General features: G+C 36.9%; 1 protein-coding gene across 1 annotated transcript in view; it reads left to right on the plus strand.

The window, feature by feature from the left end:
* Positions 1 to 22,748, plus strand: part of LOC107865579 (disease resistance protein RGA2-like) — a 64,392-nt gene extending 41,644 nt beyond the window's left edge. The window contains exons 3-6 of the mRNA XM_047408128.1: positions 19,590 to 19,679; positions 20,097 to 20,258; positions 20,984 to 22,123; positions 22,222 to 22,748. Coding sequence (XP_047264084.1) covers positions 19,590 to 19,679; positions 20,097 to 20,258; positions 20,984 to 22,123; positions 22,222 to 22,748 — 1,919 coding nt within the window. The remainder of the gene's footprint in view (positions 1 to 19,589; positions 19,680 to 20,096; positions 20,259 to 20,983; positions 22,124 to 22,221) is intronic.
* Positions 22,749 to 25,932: the final 3,184 nt, after the last annotated feature.

Here is a 25,932-nt window from a genome sequence, read left to right on the forward strand (position 1 = left end):
CTTTCTTAAAAAACACAATTTCCAATGGGGATTCACGACCCAAATATAAAAATCATGATAAATATCGTTCAAGATTCATTCTTTATATCTCCACACATGTAAATTCATCTTTCAAAATCATAAACATCAAGATTTCATAATAATCATCATAAGATATTGGTTCATGCTTCAAATTCGTAAAAATCAAATAAAAATCATGCCTTTGTAAAAAGAATTACCTTTGGGCACAAGAACGAAAGAGAGTTCTTGTTGAAAACCCCTACATACCTTGAATGATGAACTTTCGATCGATACTCTTTTTTGAGATGTTAATCATACCTTTGAATAAGGTTCTTCGAGTTCTAGAAATAGGAACTTAGAATCTTGAATAAATTTGCAGAATTAATGGTGAACTTTGGAGGTTCTTGAAGTTCTTGAACTAGGAACTTGGAATCTTGAATAAATTTGCAGAATTAATGGTGAACTTTGAAGGTTCATGAAGTTGGATGTAGGAGCTTAGGGTTTTCTTTTTGAAGGAATTTGATGAAATATAACATATAATTCTTCTAATAGGCTTTAATATAGGGTTTGGACAGATTTTGGGTGAGGGGGAATGACCAAAACGCCCCTAAAAATTAAATAATTCTCGAATCTATTCTTTGGTGGACTGTTTTGATAGTTTGAAGTAGATCAACCACAACGTTTTACTCTGATATCCAAATTGGATGAAACCAATTTCATTAGAAAGAGGACTGTCATATATTTCCATTGATATATAGTATCTCACTCAGATCATTGTGTACGAGGAGTGGTGATCATTTGAAGTGGACCCAAAAATTAACTTTTGATAGGCTGAAGTAGATCGATTATAACGTTTTTCTCAGATAGAAAAATTGGTTGAAACCAATTTCATTAGAAAGAGGAGTCGCAGAGCTTTCCGTTGATATATAGTAGATCAACCAGATTATTATGTACAAGGAGTTATGATCATTTAAAGTTTGAGCAAAAATATGCCAGGTCTCAGTACTTTTTCCTGCACGTTTTACTGTTCACTACTATTCACGGTTCGATCGGAATGTTCATAACTCGTCGCTCGGGTGTCCGTTTCCACATATCGTTGGAAAACTTATTCGATACTCTACGCAATGGTGGGTCATAATCTAAGACATTCCACATGTAAAATTTATAATTCATTCTTGAAGATAGAACTCAACACGTTTACGCACAAAATTTCAATGAAAAATTTCCTGGGGTATTATATCATCCCCCTTGGAAACATTCGTCCTTGAATGACTCTAGACATGCCAAGATTAGATAGGTAAAAGAGCACACAGCTGAAACCATTCGTTAGACTCATCACCAAATCATTTCTCACTCCGAATGAATCAGAAAATGCATAAATTCAAGAAACTACAGCTGAACTCATAATAAATGACAGCTGAACTTCTGTAACTTTTATCAAAAGTGCATGATTTAGGAAACAACGGTACCTTCAGCTTGATCAAAGTTCACAGAAAATAGGTGCGGGTACTTGGATCGCATATCCGCCTCAGCTTCCCAAGTTGCACCCTCAACAGATTGGTTTCGCCCCAACACCTTGACCAAGGGAATTTCTTTGTTCCTTAGTCTTCGGATACTGAAATCAAGAATCTCAACAGGAATCTCATCAAAAGTAAGATTTTCTTGAATGTTAGCACTCACAGAGGAATCCACTACCATAGCATCGCTAATATGCTTTCTAAGCATGGAGCTATGGAATATTGGATGAACAGAGGATAACTCAGAAGGCAACTCGACCTCATAAGCTACCTTACCAACACGGCTAAGAATTTTGTAAGGACCAACATAGCGGGGACTAAGCTTCCCTTTCTTTCCGAATCTCTTCACCCCTCTCATGGGTGAAATTTTCAGATACACTAGGTCACCAACTTCAAACTCAAGGTCTCTCCTTCTAACATCCGCATAAGACTTCTGATGACTCTACGCAATTTTCAACCTTTCCTTAATCAACTTAACTTTTTCCATAGCCTCAAATACCGAATCAGGACCACTCACAGCCACTTTACGTACCTCGAACCAACCTATGGGTGATCTACACTTTCTCCCATATAAGGCTTCAAACGGAGCCATGCCAATACTAGAGTGGAAACTGTTATTGTAAGCAAACTCTATCAATGGTAAGTGATCATCCCAACTTCCCTTAAAGTCCAATGCACAAGCTCTCAACATATCCTCTAAGGTCTGGATGGTCCACTTAGCCTGACCATCTGTCTGCGGATGAAAAGTAGAACTCAAAAGCACTTGGGTACCAAGACCCTTCTGAAAATCTTTCTAAAATTACGAAGTGAACTGAGTACCCCAATCCGAAATGATAGACAAGGGAACTCCATGCAGTCTGACTAGCTCTCGGATATACAATATAGCATAATCCTCAGCAGTATATAAAGTATGAACAGGCAAGAAATGAGCATACTTAGTCAACCTATCAACCATAACCCAAATGGAATCATGATGGCGTAGGGAAGGAGGTAAACCAATCACGAAGTCCATATTTATCTCTTCCCACTTCCAGGTGGGAATACTAAACTCTTGCATCATACCACCAGGTCTTTGGTGTTCGACCTTAACTTGTTGGCAAGTTGCACACTTAGCTACAAAGCTGCTATATCTTTCTTCATACAACTCCACCAATAGATTTTCCGCAAGTCTCGGTACATCTTGATGGCTCCAGGATGAATAGAATATCGCACCCCGTGTGCTTCAGCCATAATCCTCTGTCTCAGATCATTAACATTCGGGACACACAATATACCCTGCAATCTCAACACACCATCTACCCCTTGAGAGAAAACCTCTACTTTTTGGTCCTTGACTGTCTCCTTCAGTCTGACCAAACTAGCATCTAAGTATTTCTTTTCCTTCACTTCTGAAACCAAGGAGGATTTGGAACTACTCTGAACCCCTATACTACCTTCAGTAGAGTCAAACAACCTAACCCTTAATCTAGCCAAACAATGTACATCACGAGCCAAATCTTTCTTAACTTTTACCATATGTGGAACACTACCCATGGACACTTTACTTAGGGCATCCGCCACAACATTGGCCTTGCCCGGATGGTACAACACATTCATATCATAGTCCTTTAACAATTCTAACCATCGTCTCTGCCTAAGATTCAATTCTCTCTGGGTAAACACATACTGCAGACTGTTATGATCAGTGAAAACATCAACATGGACACCATACAAATAGTGTCTCCAGATTTTCAAAGCAAACACAATAGCAACCAACTCAAGGTCATGGGTGGGGTAATTTTTCTTATGGGGTTTCAACTGTCTAGAAGCATAAGTTATCACCTTACCCTTCTGCATCAATACGCAATCCAACCCAACTCTCAAAGCATCATAGTACACCACAAAACCATCAACACCATCAGGCAAAGTCAAAATAGAGGCTAAAGTGATTCGAGTCTTCAACTCCTGAAAACTCTTCTGACAAGATTCAGACAACAAAAACTTCACTTTCTTTTGGGTCAACCGAGTCATAAGAGAAGCTATAAAGGAGAAACCCTCAACAAAACGGTGGTAATAGCCAGCTAAACCTAAGAAACTTTGGATATCAGTTGGAGAAATAGGTCTAGGCCAATTTCTAACAGCTTCAGTCTTTTGGGGATCAACTCTAATACCTTCAGAAGAAATGATATGACCTTGAAAAACAACTGACCTTAGCCAAAACTCGCACTTACTGAACTTGGGAAACAACTTGTGATCTCTAAGGATTTGCAAGACAGTTCGAAGATGATCAGAATGTTCATCCTCACTACGGGAGTACACCAGTATATCATCGATGAACACTATGAAAAACATATCCAGATATGGTCTGAACACTCGATTTATGAGGTCCATAAAAGCTACTAAGGCATTAGTTAACCCGAAAGACATAACAAGAAACTCAAAATGGACATAACAAGTTTAGAAAGTGGTTTTCGAGATGTCGCACTCCCTAACTTAGAGTTGATGAAAGCCGAAACGAAGGTCTATCTTTGAGAAATAATTTGCACCTTGCAATTGGTCAAACAAATCATCTATTCTCGGAAGGGGGTACTTATTTTTTATGGTGACTTTATCCAGTTGGTGGTAATCAATGCACATACGCAAAGAGCCATCTTTCATTCTCACAAACAATACAGGAGCACCTCAAGGAGAAATACTGGGCCTTATGAAACCCTTATCTAGTAGATCTTTGAGTTGCTCTTTCAACTCCTTAAGTTCTGTAGGGGCCATATGGTAAGGAGGAATAAAAATGGGCTGAGTATCAGGAAGAAGATCAATCCCGAACTCTATCTCTCTATCAGGAGGTATCCCTGGGAGATCATGGAGGCATATTTCTGAAAGAGGAGAGAACAAATCAGAGATACTTTAAGCACGATAGACTTCTGAAAGAAGGAATCATACTTTTTCCTAAAACGTCTTGTAGTCTCTTGCTCATAGATGTGGCGTGCTACACACCAATGATTAAGACTCTACTTAACACGGCTTGTCAAACTCCCTAGGACACGTTAAAACCTTAGGCTCTATTACCAAGTTTGTAACGCCCTAAAAAATGGGTCCCAGAGCGTCACATGGTGCTTGAGTCTACGAGTAGCCTCAAACTAACCCTTTGAGCCATTTTCAATCAGTTCAACACAAATCAATAGGGTTTTCATAAATAACCCTCAAATATCAATAGAGCAATCATCATCCAAGAATAAAAGAATTTCAAAAAGATAATAAAATATGACTTATTAGTCAACTCCCAACATATATACTAGTCTGAAAAGCCTCTAAGAAAATCAATAAAACCAGTGAGCCATTGAGACATGCCCCAACTGACTCATACTTAGTTATTAAATGTAAACGATTTTGTGAAACAAACATCAGACATCACGTCCTCGGAATATGAGGACTCACCACAATAGAGGATGTAGAATAGTATGCCCGAAGAATCACTGTCGAACCTGGAATTGAGCACCTAAATCTATATTCTGAGAAAATATAGCCCACATCCAAAGATATGGGTCAGTACCATGGAAAGGAACTGAGTATATGGGGGTGTATGTAGTTGTATAAACATCATCATCATAAATATTTATAAGAAATATGCAGGATGTATGAAAGACTCACATAGCTCGAAAAAAATCATCATAATCATGAGAGGATGAAATAAGTACAATAACACATGTGAGTCATCATATAATTTGTCAATCACTTTCAGTTCATCAAGAATATCAATTCTCATAATGTAAATATCATTTAAATCTTTCGAATGAATAACTTTCCCAATTCCACTTTCAAATCACTTCACCATTCACCATAAACACAAGAAAACACACACACACACAGGGAGATCCTATAACCGACATAAACCATATGAGCTACATGGAGTCCAACATACAACCCACGTTGGGGAGAGCCGTCCTATCCTTGCCTTCGGAGTAGGACTATCGATATCAAATCCACATAAACTAGTGATCACTATATAAATCAACCTTAGGATCATTCCTACGGGGGCACGTTGTTCTAGGGAAGTAAGGTCGCTTTATACCTCCCACTCGGTGCTAAAGATTTCTCCCGGACTTAGCTCAAATCATTTCAAAGACAATCCACAACAAAACAATTTCAGTAATATATAAATATTCATCGGGAGCCATCATGCTTCCCATCTATCAAAATCAACCACGTTGTAGATTTCTTTCACACTCAAGTTCAAAACAACTCCATTAAGACCAAAAGGTCAAATCATTCAAAATATCTCAAATATTCAACATCAACGTGCTTATAACACACACTTTCTAAAAAACACAATTTTCAATGGGGATTCACGACCCAAATATAAAAATCATGATAAATATCATTCAAGATTCATGCTTTATATCTCCACACATGTAAATTCATCTTTCAAAATCATAAACATCAAGATTTCATAATAATCATCATAAGATATGGGTTCATGCTTCAAATTCATAAAAATCAAATAAAAATTATGCCTTTGTTAAGAAAATTACTTTTGGGCACAAGAACGAAAGAGAGTTCTTGTTGAAAAACCCCACATACCTTGAATGAGGAACTTTAGATCGATACTAATTTTTGAGATGTTAATCGTGCCTTTGAATGATGGTTCTTGGAGTTCTTGAACTAGGAACTTGGAATCTTGAATAAATTTGTAGAATTAATGGTGAACTTTGGAGGTTCTTGAAGTTCTTGAACTAGGAACTTGGAATCTTGAATAAATTTGCAGAATTAATGGTGAACTTTAGAGGTTCTTGAAGTTGGATGTAGGAGCTTAGGGTTTTCTTTTTGAGGGAATTTGATGAAATATAACATATAATGCTTTTAATAGGTTTTAATATAGGGTTTGGACGGATTTTGGGTGAGTGGGAATGACCAAAACGCCCCTAAAAATCAAATAATTCTCGAATCTATCCTTTGGTGGACTGTTTTGATAGTCTGAAGTAGATCAACCATAACGTTTTACTCCGATATCCAAATTGGATGAAACCAATTTCATTAGAAAGAATACTCTTATATATTTCCATTGATATATTGCATCTCAGCCAGATCATTGTGTACGAGGAGTTATTATCATTTGAAGTTAACCCAAAAATTCGCTTTTGATAGGCTGAAGTAGATTGACCATATCATTTTTCTACGATAGACAAATTGGATGAAACCAATTTCATTGGAAAGAGGACTCGCAGAGCCTTTTGTTGATATATAGTAGATCACCTAGATCATTATTTACAAGGAGTTATGATCATTTAATTTTGGAGCAAAAATACGCCAGGCCTCAGTACTTTTTCCTGCACGTTTTACTGTTCACCACTATTCATAGTTCGATCTGAATGTTCATAACTCGTCGCTCGGGTGTCCATTTTGGATGATCCACATATCATTGGAAAGATTATTTGATACTCTACTCAATGGTGGGTCATAATCTAAGACATTCCACATGAAAAATTTATAATTCATTCTTGAAGATAGAACTCAACACGTTTACGCACAAAATTTCAACAAAAAATTTCCCGGGGCATTACAGGTTTGTGGATGAGTAGGAGAAAATTTTTGGGGTGATGCTTGGAAATGAAGTAGAAGGAGTTAAACTGGTGGCCTATCAGCTGAAGGATGTAGCCAATCAGTGGTACAACGAATGAGAAGATTTAAGGGGAAACAATGCTAAGCCTTCTGTATGGGATAAATTTGTGGAAGCTTTCCTGGACCGATTCTTTCCCCAGAAGTTAAGAGAGTCCAAGGCTGAAGAGTACATGAATTTGAAATAGGGGAAGATGAGCGTCAAGGAGTACACCCTAAAATTCAACCAGTTATCCCGTTATGCTCCAAAATTGGTGGGTAACATGAGGGCCCGTAGGAATAAGTTTGCATCGAGTCTCTCGAATGACTTAGTGTTAGAGTGCAAAGGAGAAATGATAAATAGGGACATGGATTTCTCTAGACTATACATTTATATGCAGCAAATTGAAGAGCAAAAAAAAAGACTGGCAGAGGAAAGGAGAAATATAGGCAGGTCAAGAGGGCCATATCTACAGAACAGAGCTACATTCAGCAGAAAGGAGGTAATTGGGGTAATAGGTGGCCGAAGAAAAGTTTTTAGAGTAATGCTCAATCATCTACCAGTGCCCCAGTGCCTAGACCTCCAGTTGATTGACGGTTTCAAAATTGTTAGCATAATAATGGATCAGGAATGCAGAATACCCAATCCCAAGGTAGTGCGGCTCAGCCATATCAGACTTTTCCATAATATGAGACTTGTGGTAAGTATCATCTAGGGAGGTATCAGTTGGGAAGGTTGGTGTGCTATACGTGTGGTTAGTCGGGCCATTTTCAGAGAGAATGCCTTTCCTCTAGGAGGAACTTTGGTGCTGTCAAGTCCCAATCCAACTCCTCAGCTCCCCCACCACTTCCCAAAGGTACTACTTCAGCCACCGGGAGTGGTCACAACCAGTTATATGCTCTGACTAATCACCAGGATACAGAGGCTTCACCAGATGTGGTCATGGGTACGTTATAAATTTTCTCCCATGATGTGTATGTGTTACTTGATCCCTGGTGTACTTTGTCATATGTGACCCCATATGTGGCAGTTAGTTTTGGCTTTGAGACCAAAAAATATTCTGGAACCCTTCTATGTTTCTACTCATATTGATGACTCTGTTGTGGCTAGGAGGGTGTACAAAAATTATGTTGTGTCTGTCTATAATCATTGTCACACCCCTTTTTTAACCCAAAAGATTCAATTTAAGGTTCGGAAGGGTTTATATTATTAAGTGACCAAAATGAAGAATTTGTTTCAAAAAAGGATTATTTACATTTTTTTTCTTATTCTGAGTCACCACTTGGCATAATATGGTGTGCCAAGTCACCTTTGGAAAATCCTTTTCAAAACTGTTTAACTCTTTGAAACTGATTTGCAAACATAGATTTCAGCTATGGAATTCTGTTGACCGAGGGGAAGGTGTTAGGCACCCCTCGATCCCGTGGTTTGATCACAGTTGCTTGGTGAAGTGTATCGGCTAATTTGACATTACAAATGTATAAACCACACATGACACATAAAACAAGCAACAAACAAATCAAACAAAGTTCCAAACCAAAATATCGTCCAGTCCGAGTTATACAATCCCAAAAATGGAAAAATACGGAAATGTAAATCCTATTCTAAACTAATCCTAGACTAAGATCCAATTCCTCACTCCACCCAACGTCCCGGGCCTTGGTCACGAACATCTTCCTCCAACATAATATGTCGGGGCATTCCTCGGTGAATGAATTCAAATGGCCTCGGGGCATTTTTCGGCAAATGACTATAATTGATCCAAATGCCGTAAACTAAAACCATTCAACACATATTTCAAACATTCCATCAATCCACAATCGCAAAATTTTCCTACCTGGCCTACCGTTTTCCTACCAACTCTTGGTTTATCGAAGCATTATCACATTCAACAACATCAATGAATCAGAACAACTAGCGTATGCTTTCTATCAATTTTCAATTTTGCCTCCAACAACCAATTTTAATTCTCAAAGGATACCATTTCATCGTGCAATCCGTAATCACAAAAATTAAACACTGGATGAAAACAAACAACAATTCACACCATTATTCACGTAAAGATCATGAAATTTTAAAGAACGAGATGAAAAATGGACCTCGAATTTAGTTCAACACCAAGTTGTTGATGTTACCAACGGACCAAAACCAAATCCACAACTCGATCCAACAAACTCAACTCAAATCTGCCAACTCGATCAAATCCTCCAAGCTTAGCACGATGAACGGGTCAAGTCAGAACAAACCAAAATCCCCAAAGCTAAGCATGATGAATGGGTCGAGACAGAATGAACCCAAATCTCCAAACCAATAGCTATGGGAAGATGGTCACTGATTGTCGATGGTGACGTTTCTTGGTGTATTTGATGACTGTCAATCTCGAAATTTGCATTTTTGCATCGCTAGAGCTCCGGCGACCTCCGCAGCTTATAGTTCCCCTCCCCGTCAGCCCTTTTCTCCTTGTTTTTCACTCTCAATCTCTCACTCTCTTCTCTATATCTTACCATCTTCTCTGATTTATGTGTGTTTACATAGTATATCATGAGGTGAGAGTGATGATGAGTGTTCTCCGGTGAGGTCCCGAGGTGTGTTTGTGTGCTTGTTCTGTGTGGTGCCTATTCTCTGGATCTAATAAATGGAGATTGTAGTGTATTTTTTTGATGGGGTTACTGTGTGTGTGCATCTACTCTCTGGTATAGTGTGTGTGCATGATGTATACTTGATTTCAGTGAGTGTGTGTGAATTTAGTGAAAAAAATTGTGAGAACATTCTAGAGTGAAAATGGTCACTAAGAGTTGTCAATTGTTCTCCCTGGACCTGTATTCCTAAGTGTGTATATCGTGATTATGATGAAGAAAAAGGGAATCAGTGAATAGAAATTGAGGAATTTGTTAGTGTGTATCCTTTTATATTTTTTGTTGTTTTGTGAATTGGTTAAAAAATAAAATAAAAGGTGATGGGGGTAGGGTAGTGGGGTAGGGTAGGTAGGGTAGAGGTAAGGTGTGGGGTGGGGTGGTGATGTATCAAAAGTTGTTAGAAGATTGTTATTTTTTTCCTTTTGTAGAGGCATTATCACATGGGTGAGGGTACGTGGTGAGGTGAGCTAAAAATGGATAAGATCGGACTTTGAGGAGGATAAAATTAGGTTTGTACATCATACCCCCTTTGAATGTAAACACGAAGTGTTTGCAGACAAAGAAGTAGACAACAAGATAGAATTTTGTCCCGACCATTATTCAAAAAGAATGAAACAGAAGGAAGGAGGGAGACCAAATCTTGATTTAGGACATCCTACCTACCCAAGTTGTGAGGGAATCAAGTCAAGTGTATCTCCAAAGGAAGGATAAGGACTATACTGAGTTGGAGAGTCGAGTGAGGTCCCATCGAGGTTTCGGTATGCGGCTCTGTTATTACATCAAAAATGAAAATTATAAGTTAAAACATAAATAAAATTAGAAAAATCCTATCTATGCAGCTTCTTTTGGACTCTTGACTTGAGTTTCATCACCCTATTCTTTAGACGGGCTCCTGACTTGCAAATTCTTCAACTTGTTGCATGGCTTTAAATTTATTCACCCTATTATTTGACTTTCAACTTCTTGACCTTGTTTTTTGTCTTTCAACTTCTTGACAACCTTGTTTCTTGACTTTCAATTTCATCACCCTATTCTTAAGGCGGGCTCCTCACTTTCCATTTCATTACCCTGTTCTTCAGGCGGGTTCCTGACATACAATTTCATCACCCTGTTCTGCAAGTGGGCTCTTAAGTTGTAATTTCCTCACCCTATTATCTAGGCGGGATCCTAAAATCAAAATCCAAACTAGAACAAAAACTATCCCAAACAAATATTATGATAAAGAAAGATTCCATTTTTTTGAAAATAAAGTCCCATTTTCCAGGAGGGTCCTGAACAAAAGTAAATTTTCATTTTCCTGGTAGGTCCTGAACAGAAACTAAAGTTCCATTTTTCAGGAGGGTCCTGAACAGAAAGTAAATCCCATTATCCAGGAGTGTCCTGAATAGAAATCAAGAAAATCACTCCATAAGTCCAAAATTTTCAAGGAACTAATTAAGATTCGAGTTCTACTCTTTAAACCTTGTAATCTAAGTTACATGGGGTTTTCCTAAACTACACGGGCTTGTTAAAAACATATTGAATAAGGTTTAAAGTTATAAAGATCATGAATTTATAAAGGGGTTTTGGAATTTGCATTTGTAATTATGCATTATGAACTCTTTAAATGAGATTATTGTTTTGGTCTTGAGGCCTTTCCCCTAAATTGATTTGTACTCGTACATACGTATGTATGAATTTGAGATTGAATGTTTAATTGAGAGTATGAACAATTATAACCCCTCTCTTGTTACTAAGCCTTTTTTGTATGTTATGAGCTATTTAAATTGCATTTAGAGAAGCAAGATACAATTGTCTTGATTATTGTTTATGACTTGATTATGGTTTTGAATTGAGGAGAGAGAGATTTTACATGTTGATAAATGTTTAAGATATACAGAAAAAAAGATGCATAGTTGTCACAAACTTCTTGACCACCACATGTTTGTTGAAATGTTAAAAAGAGTGATCTTTACATAATTTGATAAATGTTTTAAAGTATTAATTTTCGTAAATTGTTGGAAGTATGGTGGTCCAAATCTTATGCTTGAAAGAAGAGACTTTACTATGATATTTTATGGCTCAAAAATATAACTTCCAAGTCTTGGTATGATGACACCAACAACAATAATGCCTAACAGATTAAGAACATAATAGAAGTCAGATTTCACTTATATTTTTAGAATATGAGTTCTGAATGATAATTGTTCAAAAAAGGTTAAAAATGGGCTCAAGAGATATTAGGTTGTTACCCAAAAAAGGCACGAGTTCAGAAAACTCATTTCCCAAAATCGTGTTTTGCCGATGCAGGTTATTGTATCCCCAAGAAGGATTATATGCTGGCCTAGTTCCCTATGGCATATCAGAATTAGAAACTCCAATTATTGTGGCAAACTTAGTTTGGGGGCTTGGCTACCAAGTTAAGGGCGGACTCCATATAGACCATGGGGTCATAGAATTGTAGGGAATACCACCTAACTTAGAAATAATTCAAAGATTAGAATTGCATTGTCAAAATCATTTTAAGATCATTGAAATTGCCCATGTGTTTTTTAACTATTTCATGCATGATATTTCAAACTTGCTCTCATCTATGTTATATATATGAAAACACATTATTTTGGATTGCTCTACATACCAGTACATTTGTATTGACCCCCTATATTTTAGGGTCTGAGGCTCAGACTAGAAGTCCCTCTAAGTCATAGATCTATTAAACAGAAGTGCATAGTCGATGAGCCTTCTTTATTTTAGAAGGCCTATTTTTGGAACATTATTATTTCATTTTGCTTTTGGGTCCGACTGGGGGCCTTGTCCTAATTTTAGACAATTTATTATATTCTGCTGTATTAGAGATTTCTCATACTGATATGGATATTGTCTAGATACTTATTGATTTCATTCTGTATTGTTGAGTTGAACTTAGTGCATGACCATGATTTCATTTGTTTATTTCCGCATTTCTCTTGTATTATTATGAATATTGTGCATGATTACCAAATATAGAAGAGCACCCGGACCTTCATGGTTCGAGATGCTCATTACAGCCAGGACCCCAATTCGGGTTGTGACAACAACAAACCCATTTGAACCATCGGGTAGAGTCAAAACTGGGGCTGAGGTGAGTCGAGTCTTCAACTCCTGAAAACTCTTTTCGCAAGAATCTGACCATTGAAACTTGACTTTCTTTTGAGTCAATTTGGACATGAGGGATGCAGTAGATGAAAAACCTTCAACAAACCGATGGTAATAGCCAGCTAAATCTAAGAAACTCCTGATATATGATGGAGAGATAGGTCTAGGCCAGTTTCTCACCGCTTCGGTCATTTGAGGATCAACTCTAATGCCATCATCGGAAATAATATGACCAACGAATGCTACTGACCTTAGCCAAAATTTGTACTTACTGAATTTGGCGAACAACTAATTATAATGAACATGTCTAAAGTACTTCTTGAACACTAGATTCATTAAGTCCATAAAAGCTGTTGGGGCAGTAGTAAGACCAGAGGACATGACTAGAAACTCGAAGTGACCATACAGGGGTCAGAAAGCTATTTTTGGAATGTCACATTCTCTGACTCTAAGCTGATGATAGCCTAATCTGAGGTCTATATTAGAAAAGTAACTAGCACCCTAAAGTTGGTCAAACAAGTCATCGATTTGGGGAAGTTGATATTTATTCTTGACTGTGACTTGTTCAACTGATAGTATTCTATACATATTCTGAGAGAAACATCTTTCTTACACGTGAATCGAACTGGTGCGCGCCACAAGGAAATGCTGGGTCTAATGAATCCCTTATCTAGGAGATCCTTTAACTGTTCTTTTAACTCTCTGAGTTCAGCAAGTGCCATTTTGTATGGCATAATAGATATGGGCTGAGTATCTGGGAGAAGATATATTCTGAAGTTGATTTCCCTAATGTGAGAAACTCCAGGAAGATCTTTGAGAAACACATCTGAGAATTTATTTACCACAAGAACTGACTCAAGATAAAGTTTTTGAACTAGAGTGTTTGACTCGCACAAAATGATAGACGCATCCCTTGGATATCATTTTTCTCAGTTTAAGGTATGAAATCAACTGACCCTTAAGCACTATAGTACTACCCCTCCATTCAAGGACTGTTTCATTTGGAAACTATAAATGAACAATTCTGTTTTTACAATCAACTAAGGCATAGCATGAATGGAGCCAATCCATACCGAGAATAATGTCGAAGTCTGTCATCTCTAATTCTTTTAAGTTTGTTGAAGTGACTTTCTGAGATATCATAACCGGATAGTTCCTGTATACCCGCCGAGCTATGATAGACTGGCCCACTTGGGTAGAGACTGAGAATGGCAGTAGCAAACTCTTCCCACTCTATGGGCTTTGCATATGTGCCCCTATCTACCTTTCACAACTTAAACCATATATGAATTACATCTTTTAGCTGATAGGAATCTAACTCAACACTCTCACTGGATGTCACTCTCATAATATCTATGACTTTCTAAACCTGATCGAGGAACTCCTATGGATCCTCAGCTAACTTAGATCCTGCGAATAGGGGAGGATTCATTCGGGTAAAGTCCTGAATCCTAGCTGCAACAGTATTGGCCACTGGGTTGGCCTGAATAGCAACTGGCCATTCATTCTAAGCTGCTATAGAATTGACTAGAATAGTGAATGCAGCTCTGAATTTTGCATGGGAGACATTTTCGTCGAACGGATCTTACTGAATAGGCTGAGGTGCTGGCTAATTTTCGATTCTTTTTTCGTTAGTCCTTTTGGGAGGCATGTTCTATAAATAAAAGGAAGAAATGGATTAGACTGAGACGTTAACTTTAGCTCATGCTCACTCGCATGATATAAATACTGAAAGAAGGGAAACTTTTCCTAAAACATCTCATAGCCTCCTGTCCATTAGTATGGCGCGCTACACACCCATGCACAAGACTCTACTTGATATGACTTTTCAAATTTCCTAGGACTCTGTTGAACCTTAGGCTCTGATACCAAGTTATAATGCCTCGAGTTTATACCCCAGATGCTACACGGTGCTTATGACCTCGAAGGATCACAAGCTTACCCATGACTGATATCTACTATGAGCTCTGAATAATATACTAAAATAAATGCAGAAAAATAGGCTAAAATGCCATAAGGTTCATAATTTGAAAATCTGATAAAGAATAAAAACTGTAATAATAATCTATAACATTAAATACTATTTGTAAGTCTAGTCTGAAAAGCCTCTAACTGAACTGACTGAAAGTGGAGTTGATGGGACAATCCCCCAACTAACTTCATCTACTAAAAATATTGTATCTACTAAAAGAATAAAATATAAGAATATCCTCGATGGATGAGGACTCACTGCTAAATCTGATACTGCTGGCTAAATCTGAGTCTGTCTATGTGCGGTCAGGAACCTGAGCATCCGAACCTATGATATGAGACATCATAGAACAAATAAAGAGTATACGTCAGTACATGGAATGTACTGGTAAGATAGATAAGGTAAGGCTGAATGCAAGGGTTCATATGCATGAACAATAGCTCACTGAATGATATAGAATAACTGAACATGAGAGTACATAGATAATCTAAAACTGCTGTAAATACTGAGTATGCAATACTGTGCATATTTATATACTATAACTGAGCTTTTGTGAAGCTAAGCACTGAGTTCTGATACCGAGTAACTGATAGTATGAGTTACTGATAACTGAGTTACTGATACTGATTGACTATATATGACAGTCTTGATTCTGTACAACTGAACTGAGTTCTATTATAAAGATTGAGACTAAAATTGTGGGAGTTAATCATCTAATCAATACGCCCCAAATAAGATAACTGAGTTGGGGTCCAATCTGTAACCCTAATTAGAAGGGTGTCAGTACCGTGCCATGGGTAAAGACAACTAAAGAGATAACCTCATCGGACAGGTACTCTAATAAGAATGGTGGAACCCTCATTTGGTACTTTAAAACACCTTATCAACCCTCAACTGGCAGGTTGATATCTCAACCTATGCTGGCTACATAGTTCTGGCATGCAAGAATTGCTTATACGAATCACACCATCTACTGGCAGGTGAGTCCCCATCCTTGGGTTCACTCGGTACTGAATCCTACTCCCAACTGAAATACACTGAACTGATTATACTGAACTAGACTGGACTGATACTGAGTTTACTGAGTTTTCCTAAGTTTTATAACTCACTGAGTTCTACTGAGCTCTATAACTAACTGAGATTACTGAGTTCACTAATTGTGACATAACTGATGCTATTCTATAACTGACACTAGTTCTAGGTAAACAACTAAATTGTTGGGTATTAAATACCCCCAGGAGTAGATAGTATAAAAGTAAAGTATGACATGATCTTGCAAAGCATAACAATGTACACTTGTTCATAATTCATCTATATAGACATTTTATCAAATACTTGTAGGGAATAAGCTTGTACATATACTAATATGTCATAATTTCATCAATTTATTCACACGGACATTCTATCAAACACTTGGGGAGCACACCTCAATGCACATAATCAATCATGAATAACATATAAATATTGCACTACAATTCCCAAACTTGTAAATTCATGGATTGTAACATGGGAATAACCCAATTTAACATACATGCTATTTCAATTTCATGGAAACGACAATTAATCATGGATTGAAACTCAATTAATGTCATAAACATGGATACAATTTAATTTCAAGCATGTAAATCAAAATTCAACAATCTTATAGTTTTAAACCCGAATTCTTGGACTCTATGGGTGAAAGGGACCCATAGATGAACACCTAATATACCTTGAAATATTAATTCTTAAAGGTTCTTGGAGAAATTCTTAGGCTTGTTCTTGATTTCTTGAAGGCTAGGGTTTTGCCCCTTTTTTGAGATAGTGTTTTACTTTTGAGAGAAAGTGAGGAAATAATAAGATAATGGGTTATTTAGGGGTTTAATTTTGTGTTTATACTGATGTGGGTCATGAAAAATTACCCAATTACCCCTGGAAAAGGATATAAAAATTCATCACCAAAAATCTAATTTGGGCACCTGGCGCGACGCGGTGGAATCATGTTGCCATACTAGATGCGATGCACCAAGATTTCAATGGAGTTTGACAATAGCCATTTGGTCATGCTCCACGACGCGTTGGGTTCCAAATTGACACACTACTTCACTAAAATGATTCTAACTCTTTTCTCAGGTGTCAGATTTGGGTAAACTTTATATTGTTGGAAGGCTAACTGAATTTCCTATGAATCGGTAAGCTTTAAACTGAAAAATACTGAATATTTTAGAAATTTTATATAGGATAACTCATGGACTGAGAGTTACAGTTAGCTAGGGAAATATGGGGTATTACAGTTGTTCTCTATGGAGAAGATGAAGAATCTTGTGAATGGGTCAGAGAATCAAGGAGATGGTCTCATTGTTCAAGGAAGGAATCATGAGAGAAACTCTGGCGGTGATGATAAAAACAAATTGAAATCCAAAAATAAAAATAAAACCTATAATTACTGCAAGAAGAAGGGCCACATCAAATCCGAGTGTTGGAAGTTACAAAATAGAGAGAAAAGAGAAGCTCCAAAACCCAAGTGAAACCAACTGGAGAAGTCTGATGAAGCTAGTTTTGTTGAAGATGGCCGTAGTGATGGAGAAATCTTAGTTGTTTCTGATGGTAAATCCAAACCCTATGATGATTGGATTCTTGATTTAGCTTGAACGTTTCATATGTATCGAAATCTAGATTGGTTTACAACATATGAAGCAGTCTCTAAAGATGTTGTATTGATGGAAAATAACACACCTTGCAAGATAGTTAGTATTAGAAAAATCAAAATTAAGATGTTTGATGGGGTTGTGAAGATACTTTGTGATGTGCGGTATGTCCTAGACCTGAAGAGAAATCTTATTTCCATGAGTACTCTTGATTCAAATGGATATAGGTACACTAGTGAATGTGGAGTATTGAAGTTTACTAAGGATGCTCTTGTTGCGATGAAAGGACAGTGAAAGTCTGCAAATTTGTATATCTTCTAAGGCTTTATGGTTATAGGTGATGCAACTGTTTCTATCTTCTCTTTATCAGAAAGTGATGTTGCTAAACTTTGGCATATGACCCAAGGGCATATGAGTGAAAATGGGATGGATGAACTAAGAAGGAGAGGACTTCTTGATGGGAAGAGTATTACAAAACTGAAGTCCTATGAGCATTGCATTTTTGGAAAGCAGAAGAGAGTCAGATTCACTAAAGGTATCCACTCAACTAAAGGAACACTTTATTATATTCATTATGATCTTTGGGAACCTTCTAGAGTACCTTCTAGAGGAGGTGCAAATTACTTGTTGACTATTATTGATGACTTCCAGAAAAGTTTGGGTGTTCTTCCTGAAGCAAAAGAATGATGTGTTGCCTATTTTCAAGGAGTAAAAGATTATGATTGAAAAGCAAACAAGGAAACAGGTAAAATGCCTTCAGGCTGATAATTGTTTAGAGTTTTGTTCTAATGAATTTAATGCTCTATGCAAGTTAGAAGGAATTGTGAAGCACTTGATAATTCATCATACTCCGCAGCAGAATAGTATGGCTGAACAAATGAATAGGACTATAATGGAGAAGGTGCATTGTATGCTTTCTAATGCTGGTTTACCCAAGTCTTTTTGGGCTGAAGTTTCTTTCACAGCTTGTCTTCTTATTAACTTCTCTCCCTTAGTGACAATTGATAAAAAGACTCCACAAGAGGTATGGTTTGGTACTCATGCTAGTTATTCTGATTTGAGGATATTTGGATGTCCTACGTATGCTCATGTTGATAATGGATAGTTGGAGCCTAGATATGTCAAGTGCTTATTTATGGGTTATAATTCTAGTGTAAAAGGTTATAAGCTTTGGGGTCCAGAAAGCAGAAAGGTTATAATAAGTAGAGATATTGTGTTTGATGAAACTGCCATGCTTCAAGCTCCCTCCGAATCTAGTGTTTTACCTCTAGATGAGCTTAGTGACATGAATTAACAAAAGTCATTCACCCACGTTGAATTGCAAGTTGGAGCATCATCCATACCAGTGCCTACTTCTCAATCTAGCTTAGAGATATATAGTGGTACTATTTCTTCTTAACCACCAATGATGCCATAATATTTTATTACTAAAGACAGGCCTAGAATAGCTATTAGACCTCCTCAGAAGTATGCTGAAGCTGATTTGGTTGCTTATGTATTAAATGTAGCAGATAGTATTGATTCCAGTGAAGAACCTTCTTCTTACTCAAAGGCAATTAGTTATAATGATTTCGGCCAATAGATGATTGTTATGCAGGAGGAGATGGAATCACTTCATAAGAATGGCACATAGGATTTGGTGAGATTGCCTAAAGATAATAAAGTTGTCCATTGAAAGTGGGTATTCAAAAAAAAAAAAGGAACATTAGGAGTTAAAGATGCTAGGTACAAAGTAAGACTAGTTGCTAAAGGTTACAATTAGGTTCCAGGTGTTAACTTCACAAATATGTTTTCTCCAGTTATAAATCATAGTTTGATTCGAGCCTTGCTTAGTATTATGGCCATGCATGATCTTGAGCTTGAGCAGTTGTGTCAAAAATGCATTCTTATATGGAGAACTTGAGGAGGATATCTATATGCAGCAACCAGAGGGTTTTGTAGTCTCAAGAAAGGAGGACTGTGTATACTTGCTGAAAAAGTCTCTTTATGGCTTAAAACAGTCTCCCAGGTAGTGGTATAAGAGATTTGACTCTTTTATGACCGCTCATATGTTTCAGAGGAGTAGTTATGATAGTTGTGTCTACTTCAAGGAGGTAAGTGATGGTTCGTTCATGTATCTTCTCTTGTATGTTGATTATATGTTGATTGTAGCAAAGGATACAAGAGAGAAAATAAAAGTGAAAACCCAGCTCAACAAGGAGTTTGAGATGAAGGATCTAGGAGGAGTAAAGAAGATTCTTGGTATGGAAATTATAAGGGATAGAGAGAAGTGTAAGTTATACTTGAGTTAGAAAAGGTATATTGAGAAAGAGCTTCACAGGTTCAATATGCAAAATTCCAAACCTGTAAGTACTCCATTGGAAGCTCACTTCAAACTCTCGACCACTTTATCTCCAAAGACAAATGATGAGCATGACTATATGCCTCGAATTCTATACTCCAGTGTCGTCGAGGCTCTTATGTATGCGATGGTGTGTTCTCGACCAGATTTATCTTATGGCCTCAGTGCAGTTAGCAGATACAATACAAATCCTGGCAAAGAACATTGAAAAATAGTTCAGTGGATTTTTAGATACTTGTATGGATCTGCTAATGTTTGTTTGCAGTTTGGGTAAAATAGAGATGGAGTAATCTGGTATGTTGATTCTGATTTTGCAGGAGATTATGATAAAAGGAGGTCCCTTACATGCTATGTTTTCATTATTGGTAGTTGTGCTATTAGTTGGAAAGCTACCTTACAGACTACGGTTTCTTTGTCAACTACTAAGGAAGATTGTACGTCTATTACAGAGGCTTTCAAGGAAGCTATTTGGTTGAAAGGTCTGTTCGGTGAACTTAGCAAAGACTTATAGATTACTACAATTTTTTTACGACAGTCAGAGTGCTATTTTCCTTAGAAAGATCAGATGTTTCAAGAGAGGACAAAGCACATCGATATTCGGTATCATTTTGTGAGTGAAATTATTGCTCGTGGTGATATTGTGGTAAGTAAGATTAGTAATTATGATAATCCTGCTGATATGATGACCAAGACACTACCAGGTGCCAAGTGCCAAGTTTGAGCATTACTTGGACCTGGTTAGTGTTAGCTGTTAAGATGTTCCCTTAGAGGATTTTGTGGAAGAAGTGGAGAGTTTGTCTTGAAATGGGTATGAGTTCTGGGTTAGAATTCGTGTCAAAGTGGAGATTGTTAGAGTTGTGATCGAATTTTGTTGATCCGGCCTAGAAAGTTTCGCGGTGCGACTCATGTTGGTGATTTTTAATGGGGTCTGTGTGGTGGTATGAACCTTTATGCTTTTGGGCCTAGGACTTATTTGTATGCACATATTATATAAGTGCATTTAGTGGGTTGTTTTGGGAATTCAGAAAATTCAACCTTCTCCACATTGTAGTCTCTCTTCATTATAGTGAAATCTCCTTTGCCTCTGCCCGTGGTTTTTTCCCGCAAGGGTTTCCACGTAAATTTGTGTGTTGTTTTTGTTATCTTTTACTTGTGGTTTGCTTACTCTCCCCGAATCATAACAGTGTTTCTGACGTATTTGAAGTGAAAATGATTGCAAAAAAAATTATCGAATCTGGAGGAGGGAAGAAGCATGATTACCTTCAACTAGATGCAGTGCAAAATGAGCTTTGTAAAATGCTTGATGGGAGGAAGTACTTGCTAGTTCTCGATGATGTGTGGAATGAAGATACCTTGAAATGGTCGAGACTGAAAAATATGTTGATCGGTGGAGCCAAGGGAAGTATGATTTTACTGACTACTTGTTCAGACGTGGTGGCGGAAGTTTCAGGAAGTGCACACCAGCATAAATTGGGAGATCTTTTAAAGGAAGACGCATGGACATTGTTTGGAAAAATGGCATTTGAATGTAACGAAGAGAGCAAAAATTCAAATTTGGTGGAAATAGGAAAGGAAATTGTGAGAAAGTGTGGAGGAATTCCTCTTGCAATAAGGTCAATATGCAGCCTGCTACGCCAGAAAAGAACGGAGGATGAGTGGATTTATTTCAAGAATCAAGAGTTGTCAAGTATTACACGAGGAGGAAATGATGTAATGACCATTTTGAGATTGAGTTTTAATTACCTTCCTCGGCATTTAAAGATATGCTTCACATATTGTTCCCTCTTTCCAAAGGATTTCTTAATTCAGAGATCTGATTTGATTGACATGTGGATTGCTCAAGGTTTTATTCAATCAACTACTAGGAACAGAGATGATGTAGAGGATGTTGCAAATTCATTTTTCATGAATTTGTTTAGAAGGTCATTCTTTCAAGAAACTGAACTAAAAGGACTTGTTGATCTCAGAAATAGTTTAAGCATTAAGTTCATGGGACGAGCCCATGCAATTGGAGAAAGAACACCAACAGATGTAGTGAAAAGAATGGAACATCTTCAACAGATTAGTGTAAAGTTCGAATGTGGAAATCATGAGGATGACACTGGAGCTGATCTGATAATGTTGGAAGCCTTACAGCCGCACCAAAACATTGAAATCTTGGAAATACTAAATTACAGAGGGTCAAGGTTTCCAAGTTGGATGATGGTTGAGAATCTTGGCTTTTTCCTACCAAAGCTTGTTGATCTACGTATAGGATTTTGCTGTAAATGCCAAAAGCTTCCTCTGTTATGGAAACTGCCTTCTCTCCAAGGACTTGAACTACAGTATCTCGATGGACTTGAAGGTTATGATGATAAATTCATCCTACCATCAAATGCTCCAATAGATGAATCCTACTTCTCTTCCCTAATACGACTTGAATTGGAGAAAATAAATGAGAAGATATTGAATCAAATGCTTTGCCCACCTCATCATCTTCTCCTCTTTGCAATTTGAAAGATTTGAGTCTAGATTCTGTTGAAGGCCTAACAACTTTCCCAGAGGATGTGTTCAAGAATCTCACGTTGCTCGAATCTTTGTCTATCCGAAACTGCAGAAATCTGGTCTCTCTATCTACATGTCTTACTCATCTCGCTTCTCTGGAAACTTTATGTATAGAGGATTGCCCTCAGCTTGAGTTGTCCAACGAAGAGGCAATGCAATTTCAGGCCCCGGGGAACTTATCAACTTTCAGTGTTGTCAGGCTTGACAAGATTATGTCGCTTCCACTTTGGCTCCGACATTTCTCAGATACTTTGAAATCAATGGACATTACAGAATGTCCTAACTTTGCAACAATTCTAGACTGGATTGGCTACCTCATTGCCCTTAATCGGTTGGTGAGGGATGATTCCCCTATGTTGAAATCCTTGCCAGAAGGCATGCGATCTCTCACAGCATTACAAAAACTAATTGTTATCGGAGGTTAATCAATCCTGAAGAAAAGATGCAAGAGGGAAGTAGAAGAGGACTGGCCTAAGATTGGTCATATCCCAACAGTTGACATAGATGATACCTGGAACTAACCTGGTGCAAGTCGAGGTAATTATCCTTTTACATCTTGTTCTGATTTTTGTTTTTCATCTTTCATAATGTATTGTTTCATAATTAGGAATAATTAGTAATTGGAAATTGGAAATTGGAAATAAATAATTAGTAGCGCTTATAATTGAAAAGCAATGGTTGGTTATTAGAAAATATTCCTTCCATTTCAAAATCCTTTTCTTTTTTTTTTTCAAAATGTTACTTTATTAACGTGAAAATGAGTTTTAGAAGTTAAAAGATGCAGAAGTATCTTTAACAATCCAACTAGGAAAGCAGGAGATCCAAACTAACTTGTCTAACAGTGTAAGAAAATTTGGCTAGATTGTGCGCTGCTATATTCCAAGATCTAGGAATATGCGTAATTTCAGATTGTGTGCTTTCATATTCCAAGATCTAGGAATATGTGTAATTTGAACCTCTTTAAACAAACTCATAAGCTTCCAGCTGTATCGTCTAACTTCATTAAAAAATGAAACTTGAATTTTTATAGAATCAAAATAAAAATGATTTTATAATTTGATCATTTCTTAGATTCTGTTGAATTGTATCGAATCCATTTTCGATTTTAAAGCGAACAGTTACCTTATAAAACTTTTTCTTTTTACTTTAATTTAAGTTTAACTCATTAGATTCAGTAATATATTAATTCACATAATATCTTGAATGATGGAGAAGAAGAAAAAGTTATCACACAATCTCTTGATAAAATCTTTTTCTTCACAAGTTGTTTCTATCGCCCATGAAACTACACTTGTCTTTAGAATCATATCCACTACATTCTGTGCGTCTTATAAGAGTTGCACCTTTGCCCATTCATTTTAAAGTATGGTTGCACAAAAATAATAAGAAGAATTCTAATAGAGCGACAACTCTAACATATTGCCGGAATGTCTAATTCAAAAAATACTCAGGTATCTTATATTTAAAGAAGCAACCAAGATGAACATTCTCTCCGAAATATGGCTGCAATCTTTGTCGACTCTTTACATCTTGAGACTCAAGGTTGATTATCCAAAAGACAATATGAAAATAGTTGATGATATCATGGAGAGATATGGGAAGTGGAAAATCCCTATGGAAACGTTTGAATTATATTACTCTGTTAGTTCTGAAGTTTTCCTTCTGATAGACAAGTGGCTTGACATTGCACTTCAGAATGGAGTAAAAATTATCGTGTCCTTACCCTTCCATCATACCCCTTGCCTATTTTCACAATCTTAGCAGCAAAATTTTTGAAGAGAATTGGATCTGAAGTGTTGTACTCTTATGCCTGTTTGTTATCTAATAGTGTTTCGTTATCTCCAAAAGTTGAATATGGCGGAGATGGATGTTTCATTGGATGTGTGGTTTTATTAAGAGAGAAGGTGGAAGTGGCTTTCGTGGAGGATAAGATGCGGGAAGTGAGGACGAAGAAGGGATGCAAATTAGGGTATTGGGTTGATTGGAAGAAATATCTGCTAGTGCTTGATGAGGTGTGGAACAAAGATAACTTGAAATGGGCGAGACTGAAGAACATGTTGGTTGGTGGAACCTAGGGAAGTAAGATTCTACTGACTACTCATTCAGACGTGGTGGCAGAAGAAGAAGTTGGTGTTTCAACTGTGTGCGAATTGGGAGATTAGAGTCAATTAAAAAGTTGCAAATTCTTCTGAACTGGTCTGAACTCTTGTTTTTTTTTTTCTTGCAGATTCTGAGTTTGATGTTTGTAGGGAATAATGTATAGATTTGAGTTTGGTTTCTGCATGAATTTGTGTATAAATCTAATTTCCCTTTTAACATCTACTCACTTTGACTCATTATACTGTCTTTGTTCCTTCTTTTAGTTTGTACATTTTTTTTACAACACCAAACGTATTTCATCGTATTTCAGGGGTGGGGTTAGGGAAGAGTGGTGGATAGCAGACTTTATCCTTACCTTGTGCAGGTAAAAAGTTCAGCTCAGGATATATCTAAAAATAACTTAAGTTTAATTACATTATTAGTGCATGTAATCTAAATCCATGAATATTTCACTCAACCAAGAATTCCTAGTAAGCTATTTCTTGTTTCTTTACTGAAATGAAATAAACTTGAATATGCCATTTCTTTAATAAATGAGTTTAGTTTAGGCTCTCTAAATCATTAGTTTCTTAGTGATAAAACTGTACTAAAATCAGAATAGAAAGTTTCACTTACTTAAATTCAGGCATGGATATAATTATTTTTGTTCTTTTTTAAAAGCCTAATATTTTCAAATTCAAATAATATATATTTTTTAATTTGAATTTAAAATATTTATTAACCAATCAAAAAATTGTCAAGTGACTTTTCAATAGTTTGCCACTTAGGTTCATCACATTGCAAACTACTATCCTTCATTATATAATAGAACATTACACAATTAAAAAAGAGATAAGAGTAACAAAGCTCCGAACAAGTTTTCTTTAACAGGTGTATTGTAACATCCCAATTTGGGCTAGAATTCGAATCGTCGTTTCTATATATATGGACCTGAACCTAATGATTATGTTTCAATATAAGTGTTATGATCAATTCTATTGTGTGGAACATCTTTGGAGATGAATTGAGATTATAAAAATCTCCTAATTCAAAGTCGAGTTGACAACTTTTCTACCGATTGAGTTTTAGTGGAAGTTCCTACTTGGATCAAATTCTAACGACTATTTCTCCTTGAATATAACGAGTTATTTGGCCTACTATATATCAAATGAAAGATCTTCGAATCTATTTCCAACGCATTTCATTTCACCTTAATCTGATATCGGAGTAGAAAGTTATGCTCATTTTAATTTAGAGTGTCTGTCTGTCAGAAGGTGACGACTAAGTTGATGAGTTGTCAACTAAGTGATGACTAAGTTGACGAGCCATCAACCCTAGTATTCAAGCTAATCAGAAAATGGCAAAATCCAACTAGAGTTGACGACTAGGGTGACGGGACGTCCCCAAGTTGACGGCTCATCAACCAAGTCGTCATCTGAAGAATTCCTGTGATTTTTTTTTTTGATTTCTTTAGGGGTATTTTGGTCTTTTCCTCACCCCAAAACCTACCCCCACAACTTAAATCACCCA

Source organism: Capsicum annuum, chromosome 3 (assembly GCF_002878395.1).
Source record: "Capsicum annuum cultivar UCD-10X-F1 chromosome 3, UCD10Xv1.1, whole genome shotgun sequence".
NCBI lineage: Eukaryota > Viridiplantae > Streptophyta > Magnoliopsida > Solanales > Solanaceae > Capsicum > Capsicum annuum.